Source organism: Zonotrichia albicollis, chromosome 3 (genome assembly GCF_047830755.1).
Source record: "Zonotrichia albicollis isolate bZonAlb1 chromosome 3, bZonAlb1.hap1, whole genome shotgun sequence".
NCBI classification, from domain to species: domain Eukaryota; kingdom Metazoa; phylum Chordata; class Aves; order Passeriformes; family Passerellidae; genus Zonotrichia; species Zonotrichia albicollis.
This window is the reverse complement of record NC_133821.1, coordinates 107,685,586-107,704,881: the sequence shown is the minus strand read 5'-3', so window position 1 is coordinate 107,704,881 and position 19,296 is coordinate 107,685,586. Positions and strand designations below refer to the sequence as shown.

At 40.3% G+C, this 19,296-nt stretch overlaps 2 protein-coding genes across 6 annotated transcripts in view; one reads left to right on the top strand and one right to left on the bottom strand.

Annotated features, from left to right (window-relative positions):
- The window catches only part of COL19A1 (collagen type XIX alpha 1 chain), a 185,041-nt gene extending 174,815 nt beyond the window's left edge, over window positions 1-10,226 (top strand). For all 4 annotated transcript variants that reach the window (XM_074538452.1, XM_074538449.1, XM_074538450.1 and 1 more), the window contains 2 exons: window positions 45-122; window positions 359-10,226. In XM_074538452.1, coding sequence (XP_074394553.1) covers window positions 45-122; window positions 359-495 — 215 coding nt within the window. In that variant the 3' untranslated portion in view covers window positions 496-10,226. The remainder of the gene's footprint in view (window positions 1-44; window positions 123-358) is intronic.
- Window positions 10,227-10,337: 111 nt separating this feature from the next.
- COL9A1 (collagen type IX alpha 1 chain) overlaps window positions 10,338-19,296 on the bottom strand; it is a 60,182-nt gene continuing 51,223 nt past the window's right edge. Inside the window, exons 33-38 of one of the 2 annotated variants that reach the window (XM_005483932.4) lie at window positions 19,004-19,036; window positions 16,226-16,372; window positions 14,981-15,035; window positions 13,858-14,046; window positions 11,761-11,838; window positions 10,338-10,545 (exon numbers count right to left, since the gene is read on the bottom strand). In XM_005483932.4, coding sequence (XP_005483989.2) covers window positions 10,361-10,545; window positions 11,761-11,838; window positions 13,858-14,046; window positions 14,981-15,035; window positions 16,226-16,372; window positions 19,004-19,036 — 687 coding nt within the window. In that variant the 3' untranslated portion in view covers window positions 10,338-10,360. Of the gene's footprint in view, window positions 10,546-11,760; window positions 11,839-13,857; window positions 14,047-14,980; window positions 15,036-16,225; window positions 16,373-19,003; window positions 19,037-19,296 lie in introns of those variants that run through there. The other variant, XR_012579768.1, reaches the window with a different exon arrangement.

Below are 19,296 nucleotides of genomic sequence, written 5' to 3'. Positions count from 1 at the left end.
AAAATAAGAGGGTGCTCTTATTTTCATATCTTTATTCTGTGTAGGTTATAGAGGACAGAAAGGGGAAAGAGGCGAGCCTGGAATTGGACTGCCTGGTAACCCTGGACCACCTGGCCCTGCAGGTACAAGTCTCCAGATCTATTTCTGCCATTGTTGTTTATGAACTAACAGGCCTTTCTCCTGGTTTTAATGCTGGTTTTACACTCCTGCTTTTCCTCCCGAGCCGGATCACAGCGTGAGGTCAGTCCCACCTGCCTCCTTGCGGATGTGCTGGAGCGCTCCTGATGTCGGTGATGGAAAGCAGGGCACTGCTCGTGCTCTGGTGAGGACCCTGCTAATTGTAGCTTTGTTTTACCAGCTGCTGGCCTGCCAGGCCCACCAGGAGCATCGGGCTCCCCGGGACCGCAGGGGCCGCCTGGAGCCAGCGGGAGGTGCAACCCGGCGGATTGCTACTACCATGTGTCACAGACTCGCTCACGCACCAGCAGGAAATAAAATCCCTCCCCCTGACGCTTGGGCTCACGGTCACTTTTCACTCTTTCCAATAAGTTTATTTAATTTTTTGAAATATTTGGTGTATTTTTTTTTCTCTCAACACTGCATGGTATATAGATAATTTGTAAGGCACAAAATTGAGCCTTTTTCTATGTTATTTGCAGTGTCATAATGATGACATGATGTCATGTATTTTCCAGAGTGCATTCCATGTGTTGTTTCTCTTATTTATTTTGCTTAGAACAGAAAATAGGCCCAAATAATTTTCATAAACTTCTTTCTTCAAACAAAAAATATTTTATTATAACTTAAGACATTATGTATGCCTCCATATGTAAACTGGCTTTATTTTTCTTGCTGATGGTGAATTTTCAGTGGAAAAAATAGATTTCTGAAGTCACAAAGAGTACTCATTCATGGTGAATGCAGGACCTGAGCTGGAGCACTGGGAACTCTGTTCAGACTCAACATTCATGTTCCCCAAGGAAGCTCCAGCACACCTTCTGAAAAGGGTCTGCCTTGCTCCAGGAGTGCTGCCCACCTTTGCAGGCACATCCAAGATGGCAAAGAAGGAAACAAAGATGTGTTTGTGGTCTCCTTATCCCATCCAACAGTGAGCTTCAGACTGACTGGAAGATCACCGGCTGTAGCTCCAGAAGTGTCTCTCCTGACTGGAATTAGTCCCAGCTGGGGGCTTGTGTGTTCCTTCAGTCGTGGTTACACACACCCCAGATATTAAATGCAGGAGGCTGCTGACAGTGCTCTGGACTGAGAGCTGGCACACCTTCTAACCATTAGGTGGACTGAGTAAGGCTACTAAGGTCTGGAATCAAGCTACTCTGCTATAAAGTCTGCTACAGCAAAGGTGACCCCTTGCTTTAGAGCAGAGGCTGGTGAGTGCATGTTCCAAGAATGGAACTTCACAAGCCTCTAATCTTGGTGATGGCTCTGTTTTCTTCTTCTTCCTGCAATAGTCACATGCTGAAATCAGCTTGAGAAGAACATGGAATCTGTACAGTGCACAATTCACAGATCCTATTTACTGGTGACAGAAAATTTTTTGAGTTCAAGAGAAATTCGGAAAAAAATACAAAACTCTCCTAGAAAGGCGTACTGCTGAGAGCAACAGCATCCAGTTTTCAGTCATTTAGTAAAGGCTGCAGGAACAGAAAATGTCAATGATGAACAAAACAGAACAATGTGTAAATCATGTAGAGTTCAAATGGTTGAGCAAAAGAAAACCTGAAGAAAATTGATCACACAGATGATCCTGAAAAGGAGTGAGTAGGGGTGGCCAAAATTTCACTTCTGGTTATTAGGAAACAGATGACCCTAAGTTAGTCCTGTGGAATTTTGTACAGGGCAATAGAAAGCAAAGGTGCTGCTTAAGAGAACACAGACATCTATAACCCACAACTGCAAAATGCTCCTGTAGTACAAAGCCATACTGAGGGCTTTCATCCCATTGTTTGGAAGGCAGTCACTCTCCCACATTAGGCAGGGAAGTAGTTTTGATAACTGTGCTTGAGCAGTACTGAGCTACCAGGGAAGTATTATCAAATTGGAAGTCCTGGCTTCCGGAGAAGCTGTTGTGATGCATGAATCTGGCTGAATTCTGGGTTTTGCTCAAAAGCAGTTAAGGAATGACTGGTGGGAGTCTTTAGCAAGAGATGCACATTGGCATTTGTTCTAAATAGTTCCTAGCACTTGCGTCCAGAGCAGAGGAGCAAGATGAGAGCAAGAGGTGACAGAATTAACTCAGGCAGCAGCTGGGGCACTCAGGACACTTTCTGAAAGGGAAAGCACAGATCCCTGACATGTTCATTGGTTAGGTGTTTGGAGGAGAGAAGGTGCTTGCTACAAAAGGATGTTAAAGGAAACACAGGGATGGAAGGCTGAGAGTACGCACCTGAGACAGGAGAGGGCAGCAGGAATGAGGATGGCAGAAAACCTGTGGCACACCATGAAACTATCTCCTGAAGGAGCTGCACTACACTCTGCAGCTGAGGATGCCTTGGGGAGTTAGGGTGCTTTATCTTTCCTTGTGAGAATGGGGTCAAAAGCCCACAGGCAAACTCAGTCCTCACACCTCCTGTTCTTCTTAGCCCTCACTCCTTGGGAGGCAATGGCTGTCCCTTTTCCAGGCCAGCACAGCCCCTGCTCTGTGGGCAGCACTGTCCTGCTGGGGTGAAGGTGCATTTGGGACACGTGGTCCTGCCAGAGCTCAGCTCAACACAAGCTGCTCCCACTGCAGAGCTGCTGTGCCCATGGTGCATGTTTTGGTTTGCTCTGTGGAACTGATCACCCTTCCAGTCCTGGTCCTCAGAGCTCTGGGGCTGTGGGAGTGCTGGGAATGGTGAGGCAGCTTGAGACGGAGCCCTGAGGCACCGACTGCTGCCATGGTCTGCCCAACCAGAGAGCAGAGCCTGGCACCAGCACATCCCAGTGTTGAAACATGGACACCAGAGGAGCAGCCCCACATACTGGGGTCCATTCTCTGAAAGGAACTGCTGGTCAGGTATCTTGCATAAACATTTTCTGTTTCTTTTTGGTTTTGGTTTTTTTGGGTTTTTGGGGGTTTTTTTTGTTACTTCTCTAGTAATTCCAATATATGTATAATCTAAACATTTTTTACTTCAGAAGTTAATTTTGAACTTCATTTTCTGTGATAATATTAAAAAGGGTGCTGTCTTGTGTTAGTACTTGAGTGACTTAGAGGTTCCCAAGCAGCCCCATCCTGGAAGGCTGTACATAGACCATTGCACCACTTTGGTGGTATCTGTATATTTTGGGGCTTTTAGCTTGCTGAAACCCAGCATCTGTTATCAGCCAGATGCAATTGTTGTATTTTAATTTACTTGAACTTATTGGGAAGCAGAACACTTTTTATATTTGAAGAAGTTTTATTTTTTCATCTATGTTTCCTACAGATTCCTTTTTCTTTTTATAGGCTTAAAGAGAAAGGTCTTTCTAAAATGTATTTGAATGCTTTCAGTTGATTTGCAGGTAACTTTGGCAATTATCTTGTCGCATTATTTTTATTTTGCTAAAAGCCCAATTTAATTTTCTCATGTGAGAAAACGGGTAATTTTTTATATGGGCTATCTCAGTACCTATTTTAAGATGCCACTTTCTTCACTAGGGTAGAGCAGAGCTAATCCCAGCTTAACTTTACTTCACACTGGCTTGCTCCTAATTCACATTTTTAGAATTGAAAGTGGAAAGTAGCTGGAAACATGTGTCTGCATGCTTTTCAGGTCTGGCCCCTGAAATTTCTTTGCAGTTTCAGACTGATGTTGTCTTAGGTTTTGGGCAGGAGGCCAGGGAGGGAAGAGGGGATGCTAATCTCTTTTGCAATTTGCTTTATCAGTTTTATATCTGTTTTGAGCATTTCATGCTGCAGTAAGCACTGCAAGGAAATAAACACGAGGGATTATTTTTTTCCAGTAGCATAAGGCCTTTTATTTTGCTTTGGGTTTGTTTACATGCAACAAGATTCAGAAGTGAAATAACTTTGACGATTTTTTTTTAAACTTTTTTTAAAAGCTCTTTAAGCTTTATCCTAGTTCAGGGTCAGACTTTTATATTTTATGTCAAGTTGCTTTATCACCTTGGGATTTTCTTTAAATAGCAACGTACAGAACTACTCAGTTTGCCTAAAGAGAGTACAGAAACTTCCTCAGAGGGAAGCAGATCTCCTGCTGTCCACATGGTGGAGTGCAAAACACCCTTTCAGTACAAGGATTACAGCCCAGGCATAACTGGCCCAGCAGAACAAGAGCTGACCCAGCCATGTGTATTCTCACAGCACAACAGCCTGTGTTTCTGATTCTTTTCTTGAGAGTTACTTTTTTCTATTTTCTTTCTTCAAATCTCTTTCGTTTGCATGGTGGTATTTGCAGAAATACTGCCTTTCTTGGATAATTATTGTAAGATAATATAGCTAATATTTTATTTGTGTTTATTATTGTATTGTGTTTTATGTATGTTACAAAAGAATGTGTTGTGGTGACATCTCTTTTTCAGGCACCATTTATGTCCCCTGCAATGATGTTTGTCCCCAGGGGAGGAGGGACTTACCTATGGTTAGTAAAACTTCAGCAGCATCTGAGGTACAATTGGGCAGCAGTGCAGCCTGGCAATGTTTTGAGAACCAATTTTCTTACCTTAAGCTGGATCTGGTTTCAATGTTAAAAGAGCACAGTGATACAGAAACAGGATTGATTATCCATCCTTCCCTTACATTTTATGATTGTGGGTTATGACAGATGTTAGGTATGCGTAACTTTGTTAAATAAGTGGGGGTTTTAATTAATGGATAATCACACAAAGTATTTTGGATCTTCTTTTTTGCAAGGGTGAAATGTTATTTTTCATTTCTATGTGCACTCAATTTTTTTCTTTTTTTTCTGAAATGTTTATATGAAAATCTTGTAAAAACCCCACTGGCTAAATTAGCATTTTATAAACTTGTTTCTCCACACAGACTACATAAAATGAGTTCTTAATCTTGCATTTTACCAATGCAGTAGTAATGCTGCTCCAATGTGAAATGTTTGAACAAGAAAAGTAACTCAAAAATCAAAACATTGCTGATTTGGGGTGTGTTCATATTGAGTTTTTCATAGACTCCGGATGTACCAAGTCATGCAAATTTTTCCTGAAACCTGATATGTCCACTACAATTTGATTGTACTGGATGGATGTTTAAATCACATCCATGCACACAGGTGGGTGTAAGCCATGGAGAACAAGTTTAAACCTGACTTTGTCATGGTTGGTATTTAAGTGGAAAATTCAAGCTTCAGGATACTATAAGGAAATGTGGTTTTCAAACATTAATTGCTAACAAACATTACAGATTCTTGACCAAAATAAGTTTGTAGCTAAAAAGATTGGAGTCTACATGTCTTTTAGCAGTTTTATTTTAGTCTGCTATTCTATAAACACGAATGCATTTAATTGCTTACTGCAGTTTTAATATAAATATATTCTGTCTCCAGTCAGAATGTTTGAAGGATTCTCAATGACACACCTTGGTGTTTTGTATTCTTTCATTTCTGAATTGTATGCAGCTGTCACTGAATGAATCACAGAACATGATGACTGGTTGCTTCCTTCCTTCCTTATATTTTTGGTTTGCAGCATTTAAGGTTCAGTTCAATGGAAATGTATTAAGTGGATGAAAAATAACTTTTTACATTATTGTGTGGCCATGTACATCTGAAACAGGAGGGATGGAAATGGAAATATTTTGCATACTTTCTGTTTGTGGCTCTGTCAAAAATGTCAGCCTTTCATTCTGTGTCAAATCACGAGAGGGAGGATGCAGCTGCAGACAGGAGAAAGGAGAGGCACAAAGCCACTGCAGTGAGCTCTGGGGAGAAGTCAGGGTGGGTTGGCTGAATTTGGGGGGTTGGATTTTAACCCCAGATGAAGTCAGGGTTGTGCTTCCTAAGCCTGGAGCTCTACAATCTGAATTCAAAAACAAACAAACAAAGTCAACTAAATGCAAAACCTTGGTCTTAATATGTATATAATTTATGGAAATTAATGCATTCTCTGAATGCAGATAAACCTACCGCCTAAGTAGGAGATAATCACTTTTATTCAAGAAACTGTTCTCCTGAACTTTAAGAACTGTAGGAATTTTCATTTTTCTCTTCCTGTCTAACTCTCCCAGGGGGAAGAAGGCTGATGGCATTCTAAAGGACTCTAGGTAATAATTTCACCACTTACTTGATTTTCTTTCTTCCAGTTTCATAGTGACTCCAGAAATTTTGTTTTGTTCATTGTCTGAAGCTGTCAGGTTTACTCATGCTTTTGAATGCACAGAGAGCAGGCAAAAGAGAACAGGAGTAACAAAAACTTGAAGGGAGGGAATAAAACTGGAGCTGTAGCAAATCCCACAGGACGAACCTGCCCTACAAAATATAGATATTTTTTCTCTACCTGTGGCCCCTGAGCAGAGGAGATGTAGCAACTGCTTTTTTTAAGTATAAAGGAAGCAGAGGTTACATGGCCAAAAAATAATACAGTGATGAGCAGGTCAAGCAAACACATTTCACACAATTATCTAAGCAATTTAACAACATTTGCAAAAATGCAGCCTTTGTATGTAAAGCACAACTGCTGTGTTCTGCCAGGATGAATTAACACTGTTGTCTCTGAAACAAATGTTTCTTGGGAAACTTGGTTTCTTTTTCCTTCTGTCCTTCAAGTAGCCTTCAAAATACCATCTGCTGACACTTTTCATATTTGAAGGAAAACAAATTTTGTTGTAGATCTGTGCTTGGCTCTGGATGAGCTCAGATCATGATGAAGTGTTCAAGGACACAAAATGTAGTGTAATCCTCCTTGGCCTTGGTTTCATACATAATTTGGGAGCTCCAAATATTGCTCTAGAGCTTCTTTGGCTACAGAGACTTTGGCCTTTGTGAAACATTGAAGATTTTTTGGCAGAAGTTCATACTAACTTGCTTGAACCCAGTGACGGCTGAGGCAGAAAACATATAAACTCATATATTAATTATATGTGTATATAATCTATAGCTGTGTCTATCTCCTATCTCCTAGCTCAATATTTGGCAGCAGTGTTATGAATTCTTGCTAATAGAGTGATGGTGAATGGTGTAAATCCAGCTGGCCTCTGGTCACTAGTGGGGTTCCCCAAGGCTCAGAATTGGGGTTGGTCCTGTTCAGTGTCTTTATCAGTGACCTGAATGAGGGGATGGAGGGCACCCTCAGACAATTGCAGACAACACCAAGCTGGGCGAATGTTCATCTGCTGGAGGATAGGAAGGCTCTGTAAACTGGGGAGTCTGGATGGATGGATGGATGGATGGATGGATGGATGGATGGATGGATGGATACTGAGGATTGTCCCAACCCATCACCAGTCCCAGGTGCAGGACCTTGGCCTTGCTGAAGCAAGGTTCATGAGGTTCCTATGAACTCGCTTCTCGAGCCTATGTCCCATCCCTTCACCCAGCACGTTGATCCCACCACACAGCTTGGTGTCACTGGCAAATTTGCTGAGGATGCACCTGATCCCGTGGTCCATGGCACCAGCAAGACTAAACAGTCCCAATATGGACCCTTGAGGAGCTGGTCTCCCCTTGGACATTGAGTCAGTGACCTCAACTCTTTTAGCGTGGCCACCAGGTCTGTCTGTCAAATCCACATCTCTCCAGTTTACAGGCAAGGCTTTTGTGTAGGACAGTGTCAAATTCTTTGTCCAGATAGATGATGTCATTTCCTCTTCCTTCCTCCATCACCACTACAACCCTGCCAGAAGGCCACCAAATTTGTTGGCAGTACCAGGTTAACAGTCAGACTCAATGGTCTTGAAGTTCTTGTCAAACCAAAAAAAGTCTATAAACTGGTTCTCATTACAATTTTCTCTGGGTTCCTGCCTATACTGAAGTAACTGAGGAGTTAAAATATATATTTATCACGCTGCACTTAAACCTCCAGAACTAGAAGTGATGACAGAGATCATGGTGGGTAAAAGATTTTCACTAGTCTTCTGCTCAATAAATCTCACAGAATTTTATGATGCTGAACCTGAAGGAGATGAGAACAAGATTTACTTGGGATTTCACCAAGATTTCAAGAGCATCTAGTTAAAATTGTTGGCACACTGACAGTGGCTTGTGAAACCTCTTAGTCTCTTTGCACTGTATCTTCTAACTTTATTTAAAATCTTTTTTCTGTATCACCATAGTCAATACATCTTTATTTTAAATTCATAATCCTGTCTTTATTTTCCAAATCTTTATTTTACTTGAATGTGCTGTTACTAAAAATCCCATCTCTGGTATGTTCCAGTGTACAGTCTACCATTTGTCAAGTACCTCTTTTCCATTCTTGTGTAAAATTTGGAATTGAGAATTATATTAACCTATGCATCCCATAAGGAATTACAATGGGCCTGAGAAGTTTTTCTTCTGTTCTTTAAGTTAAAACTTGTGAGTCAGCTCGAAGGCAGAAAATCTGTCACAATCTTAAAATGTCCACTCATAAAGATTCTGCATTGAATTGACTCTCAATGTTGGAATTTGTTTGATTGTAATAATTCTTATTTGAATTTTGCATATGCATATTTTTGGCTCCTACATGAATTTCCTACTATTGTAGAATTTTATGCATTTTTCAGACTATATTTTCTAAAGCACTTCACAGTTATATTTAAATGTGGGGGGGTTTGCTTCTTTTGATTCATATGTTTATGCATTACGTACAGAAAACAATATTTTCATTCTGTTATCAGGTGAGATTTTTTCCTTTTCAGCAGTTTTACACACTTTATAGTCAAAATAAAAGTTTGCTGGTGAAACTACAGGTTTTTTTACTAGTGTTTTATTTGTTCCACTACCTAAGGAGTACTTTTGAGGACTCTGCTCCAAGTCAGTAAAAACCGACCTAATTCAAAAACTTTTGAAAACCCCTCTATGTTTTCCCAAGCTGCTCACCTTGTGTGGCATCTTCTGGATTTGCTCACAAATTACATTCTTTGCACTTGCCAATTTTGGTGACTTCTTGTAGTATTAACATAGCAAATCGGGTTTGGTTTGAGGAGGTTTAACTACTATTTTTTTCAAGAACTCCTTTTGAAGCATACACTATACCTGTACTTTTCCCTTTCGTGTTATCTTACATGTTACGTGCAAAACATAATTCTGCATGGATCTTGTTATTTCTCTCTGTTGTCACATGGCATCAAGTGTTTGGAGCATGAGCACACAGTTAAGGGCTAGGAGAAAAATCAGTGCATAAAACAAATGTGCCAAAGCTTGTATTGGAAAATTTGGACAGCCAATAATGAGAAGAAAAGAAATATCATAGAGTGGTTTCATCGTCGTCTTGAAGAGAGAATAAAGTTCAGAGAGGTAAAGTCAAACCACAAATAATTTAATTTATAAAGAGAAGAACAGAATACCCACATTGCACATTTTCATCTAAAAACTAAGTATCTAAAAAAGGCAACTTGGGCCATCTAATGGCTGCCTTCTGCTGTTCTGTCCATCAATAATGAATGCAACCATACATTTAAAAAAAATTATTAATTTGGGGACTTGTAATCTTTCATAGGAAAACTACATATTTATAAGACTTAAAATTCTGTTGACAGTGGCTACTAGCTTTTATTTTAATGTGACACATAACAAGGCAAGCTGCAATGGGCTTCATATGGAATTACAAATGCAACACAAATTGAAGTCAAAAAATGAAGTGGTTATTCCACATGAGTTGTTCATGGTGAGCCTGTGATTTTACCTTTAGAGATACTGGCAGCATAAACAGTGCCAGGGGTGGCAGGTTTTCATAAGAACCTCCCACCTGGGTTTCTGTGATTGAATTGAAGAGCTGAAAGAGGTTTAGCATATTTCATGCAAGACGCACGTGAAGTGACTGTGCATGAAGAGTATGTGCTATAATTTATATGTATGAAAGAACAGATACAGCTGCAGTAAATAAAACTATCCTTTTTTATTTGATGGCTGAAGACATTATTTCACTGTACATCATACAGGGACAGAGGGATTAAGTAGGGGAGGAAGAAAAATCACAGAAACTCTTTCTTAAACAAAATCAAAAATAAAAATAGACAAGTAAGTACCTTTTATTTCCCCCCAAAAGGAGAAGACAGAAGGCAGCACCTGTGTATTTCTGAAAGCACCATTGTTCCAGCTTGTATTGCTAAGCACTCCTTTTGGAAGAACGTACAACCACTGTGTTAAAAAACACCTTATTGAAACCTTGGTTGAAAGGTTTGTCCGTGTCTGCATTTCTTCTTCGTTCGTGATTTCATCCTCAGCTGTCTGTGCGGGATGTGAACCGATGGCGACACACGGTGGCACTCTCAGGGCCCTTTCATGTTCTTCCCTGCTCTCTGTCCCGCCTGCATCCTGCAGGAGGCTGGCTCGCAGTACCCAGGAGGGCCAGGAGGGCCCGGGGGCCCGGGGACCCCCGGCTGCCCGGCCACCCCAGGCGGACCTCGGTCACCGTCACGGCCCTCCTGCCCGTAGCTGGCTTTGCCTGGTTCACCTGCAAAAGTGGATGCAGGGATAAACTCTGGCAGCATAGGACTTGCATAGCATAATTAGCATCCTGTCCTTAAAAGCTGGATGAAGCTGGTTTTTCACTGCTCTCAGGGTATTCCCAAGAGGGGTGCCAGCTTACAGGGACAATTTTCCTCTACCTGACACCCAATCTGTGGTTACACAGCTACAGCAATGAAATTTCAGTCCCAGTGCCCTCCAGGTGTACTAGTGCAGGTCTGCTGCTGTACAAAGCTCTGCAGGATGCTCTACTCAGCCAACCCTGCTGCCAAGACCTAGGGCAGGGTAGATGCTACTTGCTAACACAGAATTTCCAGAATTTCATTAGCTCTCTGGAAAAAGAAATACCAATATTTTTTTTCCACTCAGGTTGTTGGGGAAATATGTGTAAAGATTTGAACTGCTGAGCACTGAAGTAGTTTTTACTTCAAAATCTTCAACGAAGAAAGGAAAAACAGTGATTTCAGGAAGCCTCTTCCAGTGATTGATTTCTACAGAAAACACCTGTGAGTTACACAGACATCCGTGGGATCAGTAAATACAAACTAATTTTTTTCTTTTTTCACAAGAGAACAAATATGAGTAGTTCATCTTGCCAGATAAACACAGAAGTGTACTAAAGAAATATGATGGAAGTAACATGTTTATTTCATTTGCTGGCCACTAGAGGCCAGCTGTGCTTCAGCCATCAGCAGGAATCTCTCCTGGAGCCATGTTATATAACACTGCAATTAATTACCACAGAAATAAAATAATCTCCTAAATTATGACTGGAGATTTTAAAGACTGCTATGCCTGCCAGTGAGATAATCTGGCGGTTATGGCCTTTTTTGTTTATTTTCATATATAATTATATGTGTACATTACATATAAAAGATACATTAAAAGAGGCGATTTTTTTCATGCGTAGGTAGTTGCCTCCTTTTTTAAATGCTTTCTTTACAATTTTTCTAATCTTTCTTTACATTTTTCAGTGATTATTCTAATCACTGAAATAAATGAGGAGGTGGCTTTTTGTTTATTAGTTTTTAAGCCTGATTTCTGACTGAATCACCACCTATGAAGTAAAAATTACAAAGAACTGTAATTTCAGAGTGTATTGATTAATGGACTCCTTTTATCTTTTCAAGGCAGCTTGAAGTATCAGTTCTGAGCACATTTTTACTATTTATCTTCTCTATCTTCACCCTGTTATATTTACCTGGAAGACCTCTTGGTCCAGGATAACCTTTCAGTCCTCTGCCTGGAAATCCTCTTTCTCCTCTTTCTCCTGGTTCACCTAAAGCAAATTCATGACACATTAGGTACAGTCTGCCTGGAGTATCATTTTTGTAAATCCCCTTTCAGAAGTGAACAGTTAATAAGCAGAGAATTCAACGGGCTATACATTTTCTTAGCATCTTTCAATGATGTCCTGGCACAGATCTGTATAAAATGTTTAGGATTTGATTAGGTTTTTTCACCCATTTGAGTCACACTAAGAAGGAGACAGGTTGGGGGGGAAAGAAACCACCTAGAGCTGGGACAGTAAGTACCACATGAAACAGCCCATATGACAGGAATAAACCAAAGTCCCAGGATTTCAGGATATTTGGGATATAGACTGACACTACTGGCTTCTGCAAAACTATACAAGCTCAGCTAAGAAGTAAAAATTCTCAAGTGTTGGTCCTTGAGACAGCCAGTGCAGAAGAGACAAAAGGTGGCTACAGAGATGACAGTATTCTGTTGACATTCACATAAGGCATAGCTTTACCTTCACAAAATAATTTCTTTTCTCATATAATAATGTCATGGAGACTTTCCTTTGGTAGACACCCAGAGTTTCTTCAAGCCCATATCTTGCTCCAAACATGAATCATTTTAGTAAGAGGAAGCGTTTTTTGTTGCATAGGTTGTAAAGTTCAAATTCTGTTCACTGTTATCTATGAATCTATCAGAACCAGGAGTTTTCACGTTGGCTGCCATGTACCATCATTATAGCTCTTGCACATGAGAGCATTCACCACTTCCCTTGTATCTGTAATGGTATTGCAAGGTTTACTCTGAGGTAACTCAGAATTTGATGACAGCTATGATAGCTTCTTGTTAGTTATGATAAGTATTTTGCTTGTTTTGGGGAGGGTTTAAAGCTCTGTTTATTTTTTTTCTTTTAATATTAATACATTGTAGCCTGCTGTGTGTTGAATCAAATTTTGCATATCCCATACATCACCTGTGTATTTCTTATTTTTGTTTCTTCTGCAGATGACATTACATTGAATTAAAACAGCAACAAAGCTCTAGAAATTATGCTGTTAAGTTTTGCTTTGTTTGTATTCTGTTCCTTCTCTCAAAGGTTTTCCAAATTTCACTTTCAAATAAACCTTGAATCAAAAGTAAACACCCTATTTCAGCAACAGCCCAGCTTTTTGCAGAAAGACAATTTTAAATAAGTCCTTTTTGGAAAACAAATCAAAACCACTGCTGAATAGAAACTAATACATACATGGTTGCCATAAGACTTTGCAGAAAATTCTACCCTGTAATTCTCTGGAGGAGAATAGTACCTCTCAGTCATGAACAGAAGAGATTTACCTAGATCAAAGATTTTGTGTAAAATGTAAGTTAATTTTATTATGGACTTGTCCTTTCCAAAGAATCAATAGACTCTGGCACCTGGTGAAATGATGTTAAATGGCTCAAGTATTATATGCAAATAAAAAGGTAGATAATTATCAGTCCTTTGTAATGTGATAAACTGGGTGTGCTTAGAAAAGTAGACTGGATTTTAGTGATGTGACTGCTTACATCAGCTCTTGGGACCATGAATCTTGGAGAAGTTAGGTCAACAGCCAGGCTGAATGGGGCGAGGAGAACCACTGCTGGAATCACACGTGGTGTGTCATCAATGACTTGTACAATGTGAGAAGGGACAGGCATCTGCCCTGAACTAGAAGGAAGCAGCTGAGTCCTGAGCTGAGAATTGATTCTCATTCTCATGGACTTCTGAGTTTTGTGGTTTTTTAGGTGCTGAAAAGCACATTTCTAAACAAGTATTTCTGAAGGCAATGAGCCCTTTAATCACTGTGGTAACTGACACACCAATAACGAACAGCTTACATTCCTAACTCAGGATCCTGTTAGGACCTCAAGTGTGTACAGCATACATCCACAACCTGTAAACCAAGGAAGGGGGCAACAACAGCAGCAAGACCAAAACAAACAAATAAAAAAAAAAAAAAAAAAACTCCGAATAACCACCAAAAACCAAAACTAATGCAGTCACCAAGTGAAAGCCAGCTGGAGAATTTCTTACCTTTAGGACCTTTACGACCAATGTCACCAGGGGGACCTTTCAGGCCAGGCAGGCCACGGGGGCCAAGCTGACCTGGGAAACCATTTTCACCAGCAGGTCCTGGAGCACCTGGAGGCCCTGGTCGGCCAGGAAGACCTGGAGCACCAAATTCTGGCCTCCTAAGGCTGGCTGCCAGCTGAGCCAATTGTTCTGCAACGAGCAGGAGGACAGAGTTATGGAGTAAGTGAACAAGAATGAAGAGATTCCCATGATCACTGAAGAAAATGCATGTTCACTGGTACAGGAACTGACAGATCACACTACAGCACCTTCCTTTTTTACTTTGCTATTTACAAAGATCATTACATATAAGGTATTCTCTTATTATAGAATAAGATATTCATCCTATTTATAGAGGGTCTTTTTTAAATACCCTGCTAAGCATTATCAAGAACAGTGAAAAAACTGAAAATTTTTAAAACATGAGCAGCAATTTCATTCAGTAAACTCTTAACAGTACAGAGGCATAATAACCCAAAAGACATCTTCAATAGCAAGTAGTGAAAAATTTATTCTGTGTTTATAGTGCAGCATAAATTTCTCATCTCAGTAATATCCATGCACCCAAACATATTAGAAAATCTTTAAACTTCTGTGTGTGTCAAGAACTCAGCAAATTAGGGTTAATTTAGAGTATCTCTGTATTGCTTTAATTTTAAAGTATGTTATCTCCAGAAACCTCTTTGCACTCCTCTTCACCTATTTTGCACAGTTTGTTTGCTGAAATCTAATAGCAAATAAAAAAGGCTAAAAAGCTTTCAGTGAAGCTTGTACTTTTATGTATGTAAACACAGCAAGTGATTTGAATACAAAATGTATTTATTTCACACAGCTACACTGGACTATGGCCTGCTTAAAACAGCAGTAGTGTGCAATCAACAGGCATTTTAATGAGGCTACAAAATATATATAAATAAGGAACTTCCTCTTACTGTGTCCACATTCACATTTTCCACCATGTCCCCTGCTGAGGCCATGCAATTTGCTCTGGGTAAGCATGGGGGAAATCTTGGTTGCCCTCACAGAAACAGCTGATCCCAATTTAAACGCACAAGAAACATCAAATGGTTTTTGGCATATTTACCTTGCATGACTCTCATGCAAACCTGCTTTATGTGCTGATCACTTGGTTCTTTTCCCTAGGATTAAAAAAAGAGGGTTTTAATAAAACAGTTGATGTCACACTTACATTTTATGAGTATGCCTGATTCAAAAAAATGCTGTCAATAAACAGCTGTCACACTTTAACCTCAGCTGCCAAACACCACACAGCTGCTCACATCCACAGTCAACACTTGTGGAACAGGGGAAGAAAAAGAAGTCTAATAAATGGAAAGAAGAAGAAGAGGAAAGAGTAGGAAAAAGGGGAAGATGAAGAAGAATACGAAAATAAAATACAAAAGAGACAATGATAGTGCAAGTGGTACAAATTAAAGCAGTTGCTCACCACTCCCACAAGTTTTCCCTGCTTACATGGCCAAGTTTGATGCTACATGGTATGGGATATCCCTTTGGCCAATTATAGTCAGCTCTCCCAGCTGTGCCCCCTCCCAGTTTTTTGTGCACCTTCAACCCACTCACTGATGGTGCAGTGTAAAGAGCAGGAGAGGCTTTGATTCTATGCAGTGTTCATGAGTAACTGAAACATCACAGAATGGCTTGGGTTGAAAAGGACCTTTGAAACTATCTAGTTCCAACCCTCCTCCTCAGGTCCCCCTTTTAACCTGGCCTTGAACTCTTCAGGGATAGAGCATCCACAATTTCTCTGGATGACCTATTAGTACCTCTCCATTCTTGCAGTGAAGAATTTCTTCCTAGTATCTAATCTAAAACTATGCTCTTTCACTTTGAAACCATTACCCTTTTTCTTGCTCCCATCAGCATGCTACAAAGATTATTTTCAGCACAAATCCAAAATATAACCCCATACAAGTCACTATGAAGAAATTTAACTCCAACTAAAAACAATCCATGAGTCACTAAAAGGTGTTCTAGTTCCTGCAAGTGCAACTATTCCAGCTGATGTGAACTTAACTAGCAAGGTAAAATCTGAGTGATGCTCCTTTGTATCAAACACAGTTTGGTTTCATGCACACTACAGGGGTGAGGTGGGCATAAAAAACAGAGCTGAACTGAAAGCTGGGGCCCCAAGGATGTAGCTGTGTTCAACCCAGGACTGCTCTGGTGTACACCGGTGTCTGATGAGGGGCATGCTGTACTTTAGCCTGCTGCGGCACTTCAGTTTGGCACACGCACATGCAAAACAAGGAGCGGTGTGAGTGAGAGATAAAGGTTCAAAAGATACCAATGTCATGAAAACAGTACTTACAGCTGGACCTTCACTGCCAGGCAGGCCTGGGGCACCCTGCTCACCCTGCAAGCCTCGTGGTCCAGGTGAGCCACGTGGCCCTTCCATGCCAGGGAGCCCCCGACTCCCCTCAGGCCCGCGGGAACCAGGGTCTCCAGGATTACCAACCTCACAAAGAAAAGAGGAATTTCAATAGAATGCTGGACTAGTGATAGACTCATTCTCACGTATCAAAATGGTGACAGGAGCTATTCACAAATGCAAAGAAATGACTGCTGAAATGCAGCTGTTCAACGGAACATCTTTTTAAAGTAAGCAACTAGTGTCAGTAGTTGCATGTTTTTTAAGAGGTTCTCTACTCTTACAGGGGAGAAGTGGAAAAATAATCTATTCTGTCAAAACAGGTAAATCAGATAGTAACACAGGTCAATCAAATAGTGACATACTCAAGATGGCTCTCTGCCCTTGTGTATGTCAACATGGAACATTTCTAGACATTAAGTGTTGCTTAAGGTATGAAAATTCCAGGTCCCTTTTTGCTCCAAATGCCTTTCACGTCCTTCTCTAGAGAGTACCACGGTGTGAGCCTCTACTGTGTAGCCCAAGGCTGTTTGGGAACACACATTTTTGCTTTGTTTACTCTGCCGGAGCTAGTTCTAGTGCCTGCACTGGAGTTTGCTGGCAGAGGGGAAGGAACATCCTCCCACCAACTGACATTGACAAACTGCCTGAACAGATGCAGTGCTGCCTTATTTCAGTCAGGGAAGGGATAGAAAGCTATTCCTGACCCTGGGGAATGAAAGGATTGATGTGACTATGTCAACATATCCACTTCAGTACACTGAGAAAACAAAGCTATTGCTTCTGCTCCAGTAATTTTACTAAGAGTTATTAAATACCATGCAGAGGGTGACCTATTCCAGCAGGCACCTCTGAATTACTGTATTGGGTTTGAGCAGCAATGTTCTGATAGCAGGGGGCCTATAGGTGTGGCTTCTCTAAGAAGCTGCCAAAAGCTTCCCCATGTCCAGCAGAGCCAACATGAGCCAGCTCTGAAACAGACCTACTGGCCAATGCCAAGCCAATCAGTGATGTTAATAAAGCCTCTGGGACAACATATTTAAGGAAGAAAAAATTATTGCCCAGAAATAATTGCAGCCAGAGAAGAGCCAGGTGAGAATATGTGAAATGAACAGCTCTGAAGACACCAAGGTCAGCGCAGAAGGAGGGGAAGGAGGTGCTCTCCTTTTGTCTTACTTCCCATTTCCTACTCTGACTCTGATTGGTAATAAATCAGTTAATTTCCCCAAGTCTATTTTGGCCATGACTGTAACAGGTCAGGGATCTCTCCCTGGCCCCTTATCTGGGCCCATGAGGTTTTTTTGTATTTTCTCTTCCTTGGCCAGTTTTGAGGAAGGGAGTGGCAGTATGGTTTTGTTGCACACCTGATGTCCAGTCAAGGTCAAACCACCACAGTTGCTTTCAGTACAAGTTAATTTACTCCTAATAACCAATAGTAATAATAACAATGAAAAATATGGCACAAAAGAAGAAAAAAAAATCCACCTAAAAAGCCCAAAATGAGCAGGAAAAAAAAAATCCTACATATCCATAACTTCCCAAATCTACTGGGGGAAAAAAAAAAAAGAGAGTAACACCCTCTGAAAGAGATGCTAAACAACAAACTGCTCAGCTGTGGTATCAGTTAAATCCACAAGGTGAGACCATTTTGGTTCCAGCTGTGCTGCATCCCAGACAGCCGATGGCTGCCCCTATCAGAACAAAACCCAAAGAGCATGCTTTGATAGATAGAGTAAGGAGACAGAATAATTGCTTTTATGGACTACACAACTGGGAAACCATCATTCCTTTCTCTGCAGCCTGGTGAGTTATCAGGTTCCCAGACAGATTACTCATTCTTGTGAGGATGCTCACTGAGATACTCTAGGCTCTCATCAAGACCAGAGGATTTGAAAAATCTAAGTGGATAAAATTGTGGATTTCTCTTCTAATCTATCTCTTCCTCATGTCCTTCTTGTAGGATCTTCATCAGCAGTAAATACTCTTTAGCTTGCATTTGCTTAGCCCAAAAGTTACCCAGAACACTAATACCACAAGCACAGGATTTTTTGTTATACTCAGCCTCAGTTCCCCATAGGGAGAACTGTTGGCATTTTAAAATCACAGCTCATACTGTCAGATGCTGTAACAATCCAACTCTTTAGTGATCCTGAAATAAAAGAATGAATTCAGCTCTCTGGTTATTTTTCATGTGACATACAAATCCCGCTCACCTTCCACATCAAAGTCATCATTTTGCAGTAAAATAAAACAAAACAAATAAAAATAAGATAAAAATACAATAAAAATAAAATAAAGGAAGCTGGGCCATAAATACTTCTAGGGTCACAGACATCACAATCCTGCTGCCAGCTTTTTAACAGTGGCACGCAGCCACTGTACTGAGCCTCCTTTCTATCCAACACCTACTGTACAAAGGGTGCCTTCATTTTCTTGAAAAAAAGATTTGTTGACCAGAAAACTGCTGCTGAATGATGCTTCTCTTTTATGGAGTTAGAATCCAGGAAACTAATTCCTTTTCAATTTTAATATTAACTGTATTCAAAATTTAAACAGAAGAAAATCTGCTAAAACACATTCCATTTAACTGCAATAAAGAGGTCAGCTTGTTATTTGCATTTTTCTTTCCTTAAATTTCTCCTTTCTTAAAAGAGAAAACCATCTATATGATCTACTAGATCTCTATATTTCTGCAACAATGCTATTCATTATACTTACAGCTCCCTTTGCTCCTGGTAATCCCATGTCACCCTAAAAAGAAGACAAACTATATTAGAAGAGAGTCTCCTTACCACAGACATTACAAAAGCAGCAAATGTGACACAATGTTTTTTCAATTAAAAAGAAATTTCATATATTGAATTGATTTATGCAAAACTGCCCCACAAATAATTACAATTCCTTTGAGAATAAAACCTTTCTTTTGAGTGGGTTTCATACAATTCCTTTCTCAAAAACTTTTCTGTAAGGTTCAAATGAGAAAGCATGTTTATTATAACTGGTTTTGTATT